Source organism: Phyllostomus hastatus, unplaced genomic scaffold (assembly GCF_019186645.2).
Source record: "Phyllostomus hastatus isolate PE091 unplaced genomic scaffold, TTU_PhHast_1.1 phas_contig_148, whole genome shotgun sequence".
Taxonomy (NCBI): Eukaryota; Metazoa; Chordata; class Mammalia; order Chiroptera; family Phyllostomidae; genus Phyllostomus; species Phyllostomus hastatus.
Genome location: NW_025333607.1, coordinates 8,957,015 through 8,972,351, shown reverse-complemented (window position 1 = coordinate 8,972,351; position 15,337 = coordinate 8,957,015). Strand labels below are relative to the sequence as shown.

At 46.3% G+C, this 15,337-nt stretch overlaps 1 protein-coding gene across 2 annotated transcripts in view; it reads left to right on the top strand.

Annotated features, from left to right (window-relative positions):
- The window catches only part of PLD5 (phospholipase D family member 5), a 213,332-nt gene that overhangs the window by 86,325 nt on the left and 111,670 nt on the right, over positions 1 to 15,337 (top strand). For both annotated transcript variants that reach the window (XM_045816494.1, XM_045816504.1), the window contains exon 2: positions 81 to 217. In XM_045816494.1, the coding sequence (XP_045672450.1) occupies positions 81 to 217 (137 nt within the window). The remainder of the gene's footprint in view (positions 1 to 80; positions 218 to 15,337) is intronic.

The following is a 15,337-nucleotide window of genomic DNA, read 5'->3' as shown; positions in this document are numbered from 1 at the left end:
AAACCCACCGAATCTCGAGTTTCCTCCGCGGAAGCTGCTTCTCTGACTGTTTCTTTCTTCATCTCCTGTCCCCCCTGCAGTCCCAACAGAAGTGCATCGTGATCTTCGCCCTGGTGTGCTGCTTTGCCATTCTCGTCGCCTTGATCTTCTCGGCTGTGGACATCATGGGAGAGGATGAGGACGGGCTGTCCGAAAAGAATTGTCAAAATAAATGTCGGTAAGAGGTAACAAACAAAAATTCTCTTTTAGGGGGTGGGCGAGAAAGCCAGAGGGCCCTGGGCTGGGGAGAGGAAGCAGCCCTAACCACACGTGTTCATCCGAACTCGCCTCGGGCTTCAAGCAGGGGCCTGATTCTGGGTCCGCTGACCTGTGCACTTTGAGGTCGGGAAACTAAAAATGAGTAGAGATTCAACTCCCTTTGCCATTTGGGCAGATTCTGTGCAGAGGGGTGGTGGACAGAATGACATTTTGTACAAGTCTGCATTTCTGGAGGATTCTGTGTGTGAGGATTTGGCCTCTTTGGGGGATGGCTAAACACGAGGGTCCCAAAGGGACAGAGGACACCATGGTAGTTGTGCCATCAAATGGCAGTTTGAAAAACACCAACTTGAAGTGAGGGGTCAAATAGATGAACGTGTCTTTGAGGATGCACAGGCCTGCTCAGTCTGACCCAACGTGGCGCACAGTGTATCCATCTCGAAATGACAGCAGCTTTGCCTTTATGTTTCTGAAGAATGTCTCTGCATTCACATTAAACAGTGCCTCCCTGGGCCTCCTCTTCCTACTCATCCCCGAGAGGAGGAGGAGGATGGTGGTCACCAGGAGGGTGTAGCAAAGCACCGAGAGGGGGACAGAGAGATAAGAGGTCTATTTTTACATTCCTGCTGCTGCGAAACTGAAGTCAGCCCACAAAATCACAACAGTTTTTATGAATCAGCGCTTCTAATGCATTTTAATTGTAATTTTCCCTTGTGGGAAGAAACATTAGTCTAAATGTCCTCCTTTCTACCTTAAAATCAACCACCTGGTAAGGTGGATGTGAGTTTTTATCCTGGGTATTTTGTCTTGAGGGTTGAATGGCACAAAAAGAAAATCTGAAAAGGGCAATTGAAGTTTGTTTTCTTTTTAGCCCACGACATATTAGAGTCTGGTTACCAGGCAACTGCATTATATACAGAACAAAGGATGCAGGAGAGACATCAGTATACATTTTAGATGTATTCCTTCATGTTCAAAAGGTGTTTCTAAATGCATTTACTTCCCAGACTGAATTTGGGAGAAAACGTGTATTGGGAGCACAAGGAAGGCAATAGAACAACAGTGATCATTCGCCTCTTCTCGCTGAAAGCTCCGAACTCTCTGTGGACGAGGGGCCAGGGACTCCTCATTGGGCTGGCTGCTCCTCCCTGGCCTCACCCTATAAGGAAGACTGCTGGGTGCTTTGAAGGGCAAACCCCAGCACCTAGAAAGCAACTTTATAAAGGCCAAACTGTAACAACTGCCTTAAGACAAAACACCCCGTACCTTTTAACACACATTGCCACCTGTAGGAGGTAGTTTCCAACAACAACAACAAAAGGGAACCTTAAAATTATGTCTCTTTCACTTGGGGGAAGCTATAATTGAATCTAAATTTGACTTTGAATTCATACGATTGGAACGTGGGTCTGGTTCTTTCTTCCATCTTAATCAGCCACTCAGCTGATGAGTCAACACAGCTTGCCCCTCCTTCCAGAACGTATTCGTCAATGACCAACCACTCCCCTGGTCTGTTGGAGTCACGGCCTGGTTACTGGGTGCCATCCCTGCACGCGGCTGTCTTTTCTGGAATCTGCAGCCCCTCCAGGTCTTCCGGTTTTCTACAGCCTCTCCCCCTGTGTCCTCTGCTTCTGTTCTACGTTCTCAGCCATGTAATAGGCACATTCTGTGTGTGTGTCCCTTGGATCTTCTGCTTGCTGGGCAACTGCGAGTCCTGGTACCCCAGTGTGCTTCCGACCTCTGGTGGGACACGGTCCATTGTCCCGCCGTCTTGTCTCCATGCTTCTCATTTTAATTGTGTGGCATTTTCTTACATCACCCGCTCCCTCGTCATTATAGACAACCTCCAGTTCCCACGTCCAGGACTCTCTCCCACCTTCTTTTGTGCCTGGCTGACAGACCTCTAGGTGGCGGTAGTGAGAGCACAGGCTGCTCAGCCTCCAGTTCCCTTTTCCATACTGCCACGGTTGCCTCTTCATGCTTTTCTCCTTGGGCATCGCTATGGCAAAGGGGACTGCTTGCTCAGTTCTTTGGTGAGGTCCTCTTACTTTGTAATTAAACTCCCTTTACCTTCCTACCTCTTCTCACTCCGGAGAGTTGAAAGAATATCAACTCTGTCCGCAGCTTCTCGCTGTTTCGACTACTTCTTCCCAAGTTCTCCTCTCCCAGTGCACTCTTTCCTACATGTATTATTTACTTCTTCTCATCTCTGCTACTCCGAGTCACACCGCTCACTTTTATATGTCTTTCTAAAAAAAAGTATCTCCCTATAGAAAATATCCTATTTGTAATTCTTCTGTCTGCCGTATTTCTCTTTCCCCTTTTATTACTCTGCTGCTGTAATACTGCACTAGTAGTAGAATAATGATGCCCTCAGTGATCATAATTTCCACAGGAATCTATAAAATAAAAACTGCTCTAAACTTATCCTCCAAAGTGCTTTTGGTTAAAAGCTCAGTTGTTATGCTCAGAAACAAGATCTTCTGACTCAGTAAATGACTTTGACTTATTCTTTTGTTTCTCCGTGCTGAATGTCTGTGTACTTTTCACCATTTCCCAGGGTGTTTGTCATTGCTGATTCAGTCCCTTTAAATATACGCCTCCATGGCCCTTGACTACTTAAGGGGGTGAAATGTAAATCTCTCGTTTCAGCTAGGGAATTACATCTCGGTGGGCTCTGGAGCCTCACTGGAGAATTAAGAAAGGCTTATTTGGCCCTGACCGAGTGTCTCGGTAGGTTAGAGTGTCATCTGGATAAGCCAAGGTTGCAGGTTCCGTCCCCAGTCAGAGCACGTGCTGGAATCAACCAATGAATGCACAGATGGGCGGAGCAGCGCATCAATGTTTCTTTCTCAAAGCAATTAAAAAAAAAGAGAGTGGCTTATTCTGCCAGTTTAGATTGCATGTGTGCTGTGGCTTGGCTATTTTATGATTTACTAGAGCCCCTATTTATCACACTAGGTCATTCTTGTAAGAGTTAACTGTGCCCTGAAAAGTTCCTACACATCACACCCCCAGGGACCCGCAGAGATGAGGGAACTTACCTCCAGGTGCTACTCAGGTGCAGAACACCTGCTCTCAGCGGAACGCCCACTCTTACAGAGGCCAGGCTTCTGTTTTGAACTTTGCACCTACATCTGTCTCACCTCTCCTGGAGCGATCCTACTCTAGTTGTTTTAGGTTTTTACTCACTCATTTATTGGACTAGACACTCACGAGAAAAGGACCTTTCTTGACCACACCTCCCTGATAAATCCACCCAGAACTAGTCTGCACCCTGCCCCTGCCCACCGCAGGCCCAGTTCCCATACCAACATGGGAGTTCATTTCTGCAAACTCGCTAGACAAGCTGAGTAAACATAAAATTTGGGGTGGGTTATCACTGCCTTTGGGGGATGCCTGCCACCTCTTCTGTCCAGGTATTTATGGAGGCCCCTGCTCCTGGGCATCCTCACACTCGCCCTTCGTCCTCTTGAATCAGCCCCATGCCTGGGAGGTCACTGGCTTATTTCTGCTCACTCTTGCCCGCAAATCTGTGGATGTATTTTCTCTTATTCCTACTTGTTCTGAAGCAGGAAGGGAATGGACCAGCTCTGTGTGCATGTGTGATATCCACTGTTCCTGAACCCAAGAAACCTTTTTCATCCTCAAGTGAATGGACTTGGGTCTACAAAAGACAGGACCCAGGGAGTATCTTAGGCTGAGTCCCCAGTGTTTAAGTTACCAAGTCATCCTTCAGTAAGGGGTGGCCTAGAGTGCCAGGGTTTGGCCACAGAACGTATAGCAGGCATCAGACACAAACACACTTTTTACATATACTTTCTAAATTGTTTAATTTCTCTATTAAAAAGCTGACTTTTTGCCCTAGCCGGTGTGGCTCAGTTGGTTGGAACACTATCCCGTAGACTGAGGGGTCAGAGGTTCGATGCCTGGTCAGGGCACATACCCAGTTTACAGGTTTGATCCCTGTTCAGGGTGCATACGAGAAGACAGTCAATCGATGCTTCTCTCTCTTTCTCTCTCTCTCTCCCTTCCTCTCTAAAAAGCAATGAAAAAAAAAAGCTGACTTCTCTAAGTTCTATTTTCACATACTTTGTGTTCTGGATTTCTTCCTCTGATCCATTATTTTCTTACTTAAAATAATGATCTTTATCAGTGCCCATATCTACATCGAGAACAGAGCTGTACCTCTGCTGTAGGACATGCGTGATTTGGCTCCTCAGGGTAACGCTTGTAGAAGACAGCACTGAGGCCCCCGCACGCACTGCCAGTCGCCTGCTCGTGTTCTGTGCTTTCTCATCTAGTGTGTCGTGACCTTAGAGCCGTCCAAACAGACTCAACAGGCTGCGACAGAGTTTGATCATTGTTTTTTCCTTCAATGCCCAAGTTGTTTTTATTTAGCTAGACAGGGCTGTCTTTTGTACTTCTTTGACACTATTCCACCTGTTTGAGATCAACCTTGCTTTCTGGCGACAGCAAGCTGGTCTCGCCCCATTCTGATTTTTTTTTCTTTTTGTTTTTGCTCTGAGACATGGTATTATCTACTCCCTGGTTCCTTTCATGGAGAATTCTACTAAAGACCCAGGTTCCAAAGGTGGCCCTGTTGGAACTTAGATTGCCCCCAAGGATACTGGGGAAAAAGTACAATGACACCAGAGCAAAACCTCTTTTAATTACTTTTGTGACTGAGCAATACTGCCCTCCCCCCACCACTTCCCCTTCCTTCTTTTCATAGTATAGACAGGAGACCATGTTCTGAGAGCCCCAATTACCCGGTTCTGACTCTGGCTGCACCGGGTAGGAGATTGAAGGTCTTGGGTAAGTTTCCTACTTGTCTGTGCCACATGCTTTTAATCTGTCGAATGCAGACAGTTGCGGTGCCGTACTGGAAAGGTTTCCGTAAGGACTGAATATGCAAGCCCCTTCAATAGATGATCAAGCAATGTCGGCTGTTACTCTTTTCATTAAGGGACAAGAGTTCACTGCAGGTGTTCACCGCCCCCTTCTAAGTTTCGTCTTACTTTGTGGATAAAAGGGACAATGAGGAAGAGCTTACAATGCATGTTTTATCCTTTTCTAAAATGATGGGCTTTCCTTGTGAGATTCCTTTTATCCACATTGACTTTGATCTGCCGAGCTTTGTATCCATCACCCCAGTGGTGTCTTTACCCGGCGCCCCCACATGTTGGAGACTCCATTTGGTTTGGGCTTCCTGTGTGATATCCGAGCGCTTTGAGCACCGTCTGGAGAGAAAGAGAAGCTTTCCTCCACACCTGCACACCCCAGGGGAACACCGCAGACGGAAAAAGCCCAGCGCACCTGGCACAGCTGATGGATTTCCCACATAACGACATGGTGATGGAGATGAAAGGGAGAACAAAGACCCAGCGCTTGCGTCTGACATCCTCGCCCACGGTCCCCATTTGAAAACACAATGAACCCGTTTCCTTTGTAATTGTCTTAGTGTGTTTTTCTTTTATACCATTTCTATTTTTTTTTACAGAATCTTCTAGAATCTCAAGAAAGAGAGGCAATAAGCACTTAGGCTCAAACCACTATATTAAACAGAAGCGAGCTGTTTTATCCGTTTCTTATTGACTCCCCCTTGTCTTTCTATTTCTAAACTCCTTTCGCTTTGCTAAAGCTCTGACCTTGACATCTGCGTCCCTCTTCAGAGGTGACATTAATTCAGAAGGTGGCGTCCCCCCGAGACAGCTCCTTCAGCTTCCCTTCCGGCGCGGCATCCCCGTGTGTCCTCACTCATCCTTCCCTCCTCCCGTGCTATTCACAGGAAGCGGTTTCTCCTGCTTTCTCAAAGCCAGCCTCTGTCTGTGCACGTGACCCTGCAGAAATGGAGACCACCAAGTGAGAACACAAAGGCCATTCATCCAGGGCGTGCTATAGCAAGAGGGGCAGCCCCTGTCACGTGCATGCAGTAGAGACGCAGAGGCAGGCAGAGGGGTGGGAGTGCTTTAGGGAGGGGAGAAGGAAGCCCTCAGGTGTGCTCTTAGGGGGCCGTTGGGCTGGGGGAGCTGGAAACTGGCACCTTACATGAGTGGCCTCAGAAGCATATTTCACTGTCTCTGGTTGGTCTTAAGGTGGAAGCAGGGACAAAAATTAGGAAAGCTAGCTGTGATGAACCGAGTCCTGGCCACTTTGGTTATAAAAGTTATTGTTTGGATTTCTGGATTGTTACTAGAGGTAGTTACAAGTCTTTGTACAGGTCTGACTTACGGCAGATGGGCTTTCTGGGCTGGTTATGGAAGATGATGGGCTGGTGTTCTGAGCAGGGTGCTGCAGACTGTGGGTCTGACCAGATATATATATATATTATATCCATGAGTGATATATATGATATGTGTATATAGATCCATTGTCCATTTGTTATTCAGTCTCTCTTGGCCTTTCCACTGCCCACTTATACAGACAGACAATTAGTACTGGTTATTCAGATCATCTTATTTCTCTTTTCCCACTCTCTGCTTTGGCAGTTTCTACCCCATTCCTATGACCCCACCTCTGCCTCTCGTAAAGGGATGCCACCTTCCCAGCTCCGGCCATGGCTCCTCCCTTGTCTCCTCTCCTCCCCTTGTGCCCCGAGGTCTAGCTTCTCTCCCAATGCAGTGTCAGTGTGGAGCCCCCGGAACCCCCGCTCAGTATCGGTGAGGCGCTCACCACGTGTTGTTTTCTTTCTGTGCGGAGCTTCTAGTCCTTGTCCGGGCGTCCGCATCCCCCAGGGACCTGGGCACAGGTACCCACCTGCTTTGACTTCTCACTCCTTTGTCCCGTTTCCAATAACACAAGGCCATCTTGTTTCTGTAGCGGAAGCTTAGGCCTTCTGTTGGTTTTATCAGCGTTTCCATCTTCCCATCGTCTCCTCAACAAGATCAGAAACTCCCTGAGAATGAGAGGCCTCGTCTGTTTTCCTCTTTTGCGTCTTACAGAGTAGCTCACACATCGGAGCTGAGCAGCTACTCTTTTAATGGGCAATCATTTCCGTGTAAAAACAAGTATCAAATACAGCAATACGGTTGTTCATTGAGATAATATGTATTATCCAGATCAGCATATTAGTCCTTCATAGGGGATTCACTGTAGGGGAACGACTGGGGGTTATGAGAGGGAAAACCGAAGTCAACAGATTATTTATCTAAAGACTACCATATGGAAATTAGTCTGAAAAAGAAAGCTGCTGAGGAGTTGCTACAACGAAATAGTATAACCTAACATGGATTTTTTTTCTAACTAGCATGCAATGAATAACTTTTACTAATAATTCGGAATGGGAGGTAAATGTTTAATTTTAAATGAAGGGGGAAAAGAAGCCCTCAGGCATTTAAATGTGGATATGTCTATACTTCTGAACTCAATTCTCATGTGAAATGGCACCTATTAGCATATTTCACTAGCAAGTCAAGTAAAATTTAAATTTCCTGAATTATGAGAGATGTCATTAGCTTAGTGTCCTGAAAGTAGTGTTTATATTCCCATAGCTAAGATCTCAAAGATTATTTTTAAAATAATCTTTTATCCTTAGCATCGAATGTTTAAAGCAGGAAATCCGAGAGATCACGACGTCCCTGATGGTCTGTAATTACCGCCGTAGGAAGCAGCAGACGCTAATTACTCCGAACTATTAATTTCAAAGAAATTTCTATGATTATCGGTGTTGACATTTCCTGTCGCCAGATTTGTTCTCTAAGGAGGTTATTGGAATGTGGTTTATATTTGTCAAAAAGTTCACTGCACCCTGTCTCATAGGCACAGCCGTATCTGATCATCTCAGACAGTGTTGGGGACAGAAAGCGCAGGCGTCTCTTCCAGGGATGGCCTGTTTCGGCTGCCTTTGCAGAAGGGGCCTTTCGCAGTGACCGGGAAGAGCCGGCCCTTAACCTCGGGCAGGAAGAACACTGACCGAGGGAGTGAAGAGGCTCAACAAAACCCAGGCGGGTGAGCCTGGTGGATATTCTTGTATTTTGCCCATAGGCCTATAGTTTGTAATCAGAACTTCCAGTTAAAGTCGCTGCCCTCACTACGAAGACTATAATGAGAAAAACAAAGCTTTTTACAGAATTCACAGGAACTCAGCTTCTGAAGGTGGAGAACCTTTGGAGTGTAGACAGGCTTGCAGATTCGGGACACACAGCATTTAAAGACGGGGTCGTGTTTCAGAAGAAGAACTTGGAGCCTAAAAGCCCCAGCTGCGAGCGATGAAGTATTCTGCGATGAAGCCTCAGGCGCAAATCCGGGTCTGGTTTTCAGCTGTCGCTCCCACGTCAGGCAGCGGTCGGTGCACGTAGTGCACTGAACTTGGGCTCAGACGACCTGGGTGTGGTCCCGTTTCTGTCCCTTCGAGCTGAATTAGACAACTAAACGAATCCTCAGTATTGCCATGTAAAGGTTGGTGATACTTGTCCTTCCATCCATGCTGTTGAAAGATGAATGTATATACAGTCGCATATCACATAGTGACATTTCTGTCAACACCGGACCACATATTACAGGGGTGGTCCCATAAGATGATAATGGAGCTGAGATGTTCCTGTCACCTAGTGATGCCCTAACGTCACCGGACAACGCATGCCTCACCTGTCTGAGGTGAGGCCGGTGTCCATAAACCTCCTGTGCTGCCTGCCCTATAAAAGTGTAGCATATACGATCAGGTACAGGACACTATAATTGATAATGATAGTAAACAACTGCGCAACCAGTTTATGTATTAACTATATTATGCTTTTAATTGCTATTGTAGATTGTACTCTTTCTACTTATTAGAAAAATAGTTTGCTGTAAGCAGAACACTGTGTTGCTGGCAGCAGCAGCAGCCTCACGCCTCTCGTGTTCACCATGTCTCTCGATGGCGACATTTTCTCTTGTGCTGAATCAATCTCACATTGTTTCATTCATCATGGCCCCTAAACATACAGAATCCATAGCTAATTGTTGCAGTGAGAGGCCACATGGAGGGATTGACCCGGAAAGGAAAGGAAAAGTGATTAAGGACCATGAAGGTAGAAACCAGGGGTGGTTGGTGGTCGCCACTCAGGCAGGTCCCCCCCCGCTGCAGCTACGATCCTGGAGAACAAGAGCGTCTGCCCCACTGGAGCCACGAGGCCGACACAGACTTGGGGAGGGCCGGACTCAGACAGGGAGAGACTGCTCGTGAACACACTGGAGACCAGACAGAAGTGTGTCCCTCTCAGCACCGTGAAGGTCGTGGTCAAAGCAGAAAGTTTGCTGGCGATGCGGAAAGAAAAGGCTGCCCCGACGGTGATGCTGACTGTACCGCCGGCTCTGGGCGGTGGGAAGGATTCAAGAACCCACGTTCCTTCCTGAGGCGAGCGTGAGCAGCGAGGCTGTGAGCGCCGGCGTGAAGGCAGCCGAGGATGTTCGGAGACTCCGGGTGCGCGGACTGGGGAGGAAGATCACCTGCCGGAGAAAATACTCAGTGTGGATGAAAGCCCCCTGTTCTGGAAGCGGACTCCTGGAAGGACTTTCATCCATAAGCAGATCGAGTCAATGCCAGGTCCCAGGCTTTAAGGGCAGGGCCATAGTCTTGTTTGGGGGCGGTGTCACAGGCTACAAATGGAAACCTTTTGTGATTCCTAGAAATGGAATTAGTAGGTTAAAAGGTGTATGCATTTTAAGTTTGGATAGGTAGTACAAATTTTATTCCAAAGCAGCTGTACCATTAAGATGTCATTTTACTTGTTTTCTCCACTCTTGCCAACTTTGCATATTATCAAATTCTGTACCTTTGCCAACTTGATAATGAAAAAAGTGGGTTTTTAAAAAAATTATGAGTAAGGTTGAAAATCTTTACCCATGTTTGTGAGCCATGCCTGCTTTTCCACCTGTGACTTGGCTGTTCGGGTCCTTTGTGTAACACAGTTAGGAAAGGCGTGGCCTGCAAGAGAGCTAGGAAAACACTGCAAGGTATCTGAGAGCGGTAAAATAATCATTACGATAATAGTGACTGTAACTCAGTAAATGACATCACACAGAGCAAGTCTGTTTTATCAGAGCAGTATACTGAGATTTCTGAGCCTTTCTTCTCCATTAGACTAGAAATACCAGCCTGCAGAGATATTCACAGGTAGTTACTAATGCGCTTTACTTTTATAGAACATGGGCAATTGATGTTTTGTGCATCTGTAAGGAGAACCTCCACTGCCATCTCTTTGCTTCAATAATTGGGACATTTATTGCGTAAGATGAGCCAAGCTCATCCCGTATTATAAGTGAAGGACGTGATTCTGAGCACTCTTTTGGAAATGCTGCAAGCCGGGATATTTAGTGGTCCTACTATTATGCAGATGTTTTCTTGCCTCTAGTATAATTCTCAGTGATGCTATTTACAAGCAAGAAAAGTCAGCTGTTATATTGTCATTTCATTATCACATTACCCTGGTAGCCAGTTCTTATCGCTCAGGGCACTTGGAACTGGATTTCCAGATGGTGGTGGGCTGTGACCCATCACAAGGGAACATTTGTAGGTATTATTTGGTTTTGTTATTACGTCTATCACTTCTCATATACCTACCATATCATATGCCAGCTACTGTATAAGGTAGCTAATGTTACCTTGCTGCTTCTTACAATCAAGCAGATATTTTTATTCTACAAACTAAAGGATACATTCAAAGTTATTAAATAATCTGCACACCTACTGAGGGCTCAAGCTGGGTTTGAATCCAGATCTCACTGACTCTTTTCTTATTTTTATGCTCTGAGAGCCAAGTCAGGGCTGCTGTGACGAGGGCTGCCCACTGAAAGGGGGGGCAGTGTGTGACATTTGCACATTGTCCAACACCCTGTGCCCCCACCATGGGACAGGGCGCTTGCGTCGCCATTTCCTCTGGGCTCAGCTTGCCGTCAGTCTCCGCCTCCTGGCTTTGCCCCGTTTCATCCAACCACAGGAGCATCTGCCACCCACCGCTAGGCTTCAGCTGCCAGTGCAGACCCCCGTCATGTCCTGCTGGGACGGGCTGGAAATGTGTGGATTAAGACTGATGACAATAGACTGGCCTGTGTCCAGTCATGGCCCCGGAAGACGTGAATGTTCTGAATCACCGCAGCCCCTCACAGAACCTGCTCACGTAGTGCTGTGTCCTGGTCCAGAGCTCTGGGCTCCTCTCTGGATTTCCCCGACTTAAACCCTTAACCAGACCCTGGTCCAACCCTCTCCCCTTCCTCCTTGGGAGACCCTCGTCCCGAGGTCTCAGTGTGCTTCCCTCGGGACCCACCACGGGCATCTCCCAGAGGAAGGGGACTCTTTCCAGTGGACAAGTTGCTGACTGTTGACACCTCCCTATTGATGTTACTCCTCAAAAGAATTCATCTGTTTTTGCACGTTGCAAAGCGTTAAGAGGTAAATGCTTGCACTGCATTTTTTAACCTAAAATTCATCTAAAGGCTTGCATCTGGAGGTTGTTTTTCCACATGAAGTAGAGACTTCCTTTGAACCTGAGGGAGTTCCTTTGCTTTTTTCTGCTTGAAGTTCTGAGCACACGAAAGCCAAGTACCCTGCCAGCTGTGTCTGACATTCCCTCCTTTCTCCCGTTCCAGGCTGTGCTCTGGTCGGTCAGAGGTGACTCTGGGCCCTGAAAGTGCCACGCTGGCCCTGGCCTCCGTGCTTTGTTAGCCATTGCTTCCTTCCCTGAGCACGGCTTTTCCTCTTCCCTCCTAGGGAAGCCATCTCTCGGCTTCACCTGAGGCCACATCCCCGACCCTTGCAGGAGGTTTGCTCCGGTCACCTGGGTCCCTTTGACGTTACCGTTCTGGGCGCCACAACAGCACTCGGAGCCGACACTCCTGTAGAACTTGTCATCTGCTGTGAACACCAAGTAGTTTTTTCCAGCAATGTAACCAATCGCCACAAGGAGGCTAATTTTACAAAATTAACATCTTGGAGTCACTGAAAATTCCCGTTAAATATGTGCACTACAAACACATCTCAGTTTAACTGAGTCTGTAATGTTGAGCTAAACCACTTTATATAAAAGCTCCTGTGAGAACTCATTGTCTTTCCTTCTGTATTATTATTTTAGAAAAATGGTTAGAAGCCATAGGTCAGAGAGAGAGTTTCTGGAGTTCCGAAAGTGTTAACACCAAATGTTTTGTATCTCTCTAAATCTCCTTAGGTGCATGAGTATTGAGTTCGGTCTTGGTTCAAGACAGAGAATTAATGAAAGTTCAGTCAAGGGGTATTTTTAAAAATCTAAGACTCTCTCAATTTATGTGTAATCCAATCCAGCCTGGAAGTGTGATATTAAAGGGTGATTGCGTTGCTTCCTGACTGCTGGGTCTGTTTTCAGGTGTAGGCATGAATAATGACGTCTCAGAAGGTCCAGATTCCATTCTCTCCTGGGAGTCTCAGGATGATTGACAGGCCACCTTCAGCGAGCGGGCAGTTTCGGGGGAGGAAATTTCATGACATATGGATTAGGATGGGACTTTTCAATGTATCCTCATCACACCTTTGGTTCAGAAGGGAGCAGTGACATTCGTCCTTTGTATACGGGGTCCCCAAGTTTGCATCCCGTGGTTGGCCCCAAGGATGTCATGGACCGCCCGTTCGGTGAGGCTGGTAATGGCACATTTGGGGCACCACGTTGTCATCTCTGCACCTTTTTCTGTCTTCTCGTCTAGACTGTAAGCTTGTAGGGTAGGGAACTCGGTCATAAGAATATTCACATAGTTGGCAGCTGGCACAGAGCTAGTGGGTACCAATGCCCAAGTGCTGGTGATGGATGGAATGAAGAAACGCAAGGCTGGGGAGACGTGGGGGCCAGTGTGTCAGACAGCGTGGTGCTCAGATTAGCATTCATTCCTGGTACATTAGAATAAAGGAAGAAAAAGAACAAAAAATAAGCAACAAGGGGTAGAGAAAGGGAAACTAGACCAGGGAAAGAAAAGCTTTTGGTTTTCTGTGCACCTGCGGAATAAGCTTGGGAAGGTCACTTAATTCTTCCAGGTTTTCTAATTCTTCCGGGTCTGCAGCATGAAGAGACCACCTAACAGGACCAAAATCCTCTCCTTCAGTAATTTCATGAGTTCTAGAAATGCCAAAAGATTGCAATAGTTGATCATATATTTTTTCAATCTGTATGAAATACCCACATATATCCATAGAAGTTTCAAGCTTTTAGGATTATCTGCCAAAATTCAAGTGATTGACTCATTTTATTTTCAGTTGGCCCAGAAATGGGTAATCTGATTCCCGATCAGAAATAATAAGTGACTATAACATAATAAGATCTCCTGGCTTATATTTGGCTCCCAAGGTAATTTTCAGGAGTTCCCAGGAACTTCTGAGAGCTGCAGGATTGCCAGGGAAGGGGTGCAGCTCCCCAAGTGGAGGGGTGTGTGTGAATTCTGCCAGTTCCTCTCTGTTACTTCGGTTATGCCAGGGTACACAAGCCTTTGGTCTGGTGTAAGGAAACGTGTAAGTTATAGTAAGTTATAGCTCTGCGGAGAACCAGCATCCATGATGCCGACAGACAAGGATTCAAGTGTATTATTATTTTTAACCCCATGCAGGCTGAACCATCCTCCTGTATGGAGTCAGCCACAGGCCATAACTTGGATCCCTGCTTTCCCGTTAGAGCATGTGGGTGCAACAGAAGTTAGCTCAGAACGTGGAGAAGGTTGGAAGATGATAAACTAGGGTATGTGCTTGTTTCACGGAGGATTCAGGAGGACCTTTTGGACCTGTAGGGTGTTTTCTAGCTTTATGTTCTGTAAGTGTTTCATCACCACTAAATATGTACTCCACAAATTTACTTTGTTTTTAGCAAAGGGTAATTTGAGTCACTTTTGCTTGGCATGCAAATTAGCTTTTTAATGGAAATGTGGCACTGCCTTTGATTGTTGGAACGAAAGCATCTTGCTACCTGATCTCACATTATCTAGATTTATCCCCTTGTCTTGCAGTTGGCTCTCATTTACCTAATGGTAATGTTGAGAGCTGCCTCTGCAAATGCGCCTTCAAAGGGTTGGTTGCTTGAGGAGGGGAGGGTGGAACTGAATTGAAATTGATCAGGTTCCTTTCTCTCTGTCAAATTTTATTTTTCATTGTACACATCTGGCGAAGATAAAGATTTGAATGCTAAAGGATCTGCCTCTGCAGGGATTTACTTACTCTGTTGAACGTGCAAAGATTTCACAGGATCAGCCTCCAACACACTGCATTTGTTACCTTCCTTTTTTTTGTTTTTTAAGTCTTCTCTGGCTTTTCTATTTCCTCCTCACCTGTCATAATCCACCTCGGACCATCTGGGAAGCCTCTGACCCTATGCTCAGAGTCCACTGAAATGTTTTCGTGCTCCAAGAACTTACACATGAAACTGTAAATTGTTTTTGCTACTTTTACACTGGGAGGCTAAAAGGCACGTCTTCATGCACTTTCCTGTTGAGGAAGGGTTTAGAGTTCACCAGCTCATGGGCAGAATTCTGAAAGGGCACCAGCACACCTGGAGGAGTCAGAGAAAGGCTCCAGGTAACGTCAGCCAAGGGACTAGAGCGACCTGGGTGTCCCCTTCCTTACCCACGTGACTGGTGGCGACAGTGAGGAAGGCGCGCGGGCTGCCCTGCCCAAACTGCTGTGGCGAGTGCAGGGTGGGCTCCTGTTTGAAGGACCTGCCATCGCAGGTTGGGCTGTCAGACTCCTGTCGCTAAATTGAGAGAGATGACTGTTAGGCACCCCATTTGAAGGTTTCAAAAGAACCTTTAGTTAAAGGGAGGGCGATGGAGATAACCAAGGGCTGAATCGGCCATCCTCACCTTTGCAGGCCAAGTAGGCGACCTTCATGTTTGTATGTCACGAAGTAAAAAACCCATGGTAGCAATGTCATTAACGGCCAATTAAGATATGTTTCTTTCTTCCTCTATACAGTTTTTTCCTTTACCTGTTTTTTTATCTAACAAAATTAAGCATTTTTAACTTTCTGTTTTTCAGAATAATAGATTTGGTTAACCAGAATAACAATAATGGCAATAATAACTTACTGTAGTATTTCCAAAACTTTTATATATTCAACAGTTATTGCTTGAGTACCAACTAAATGTCAAACCTAGT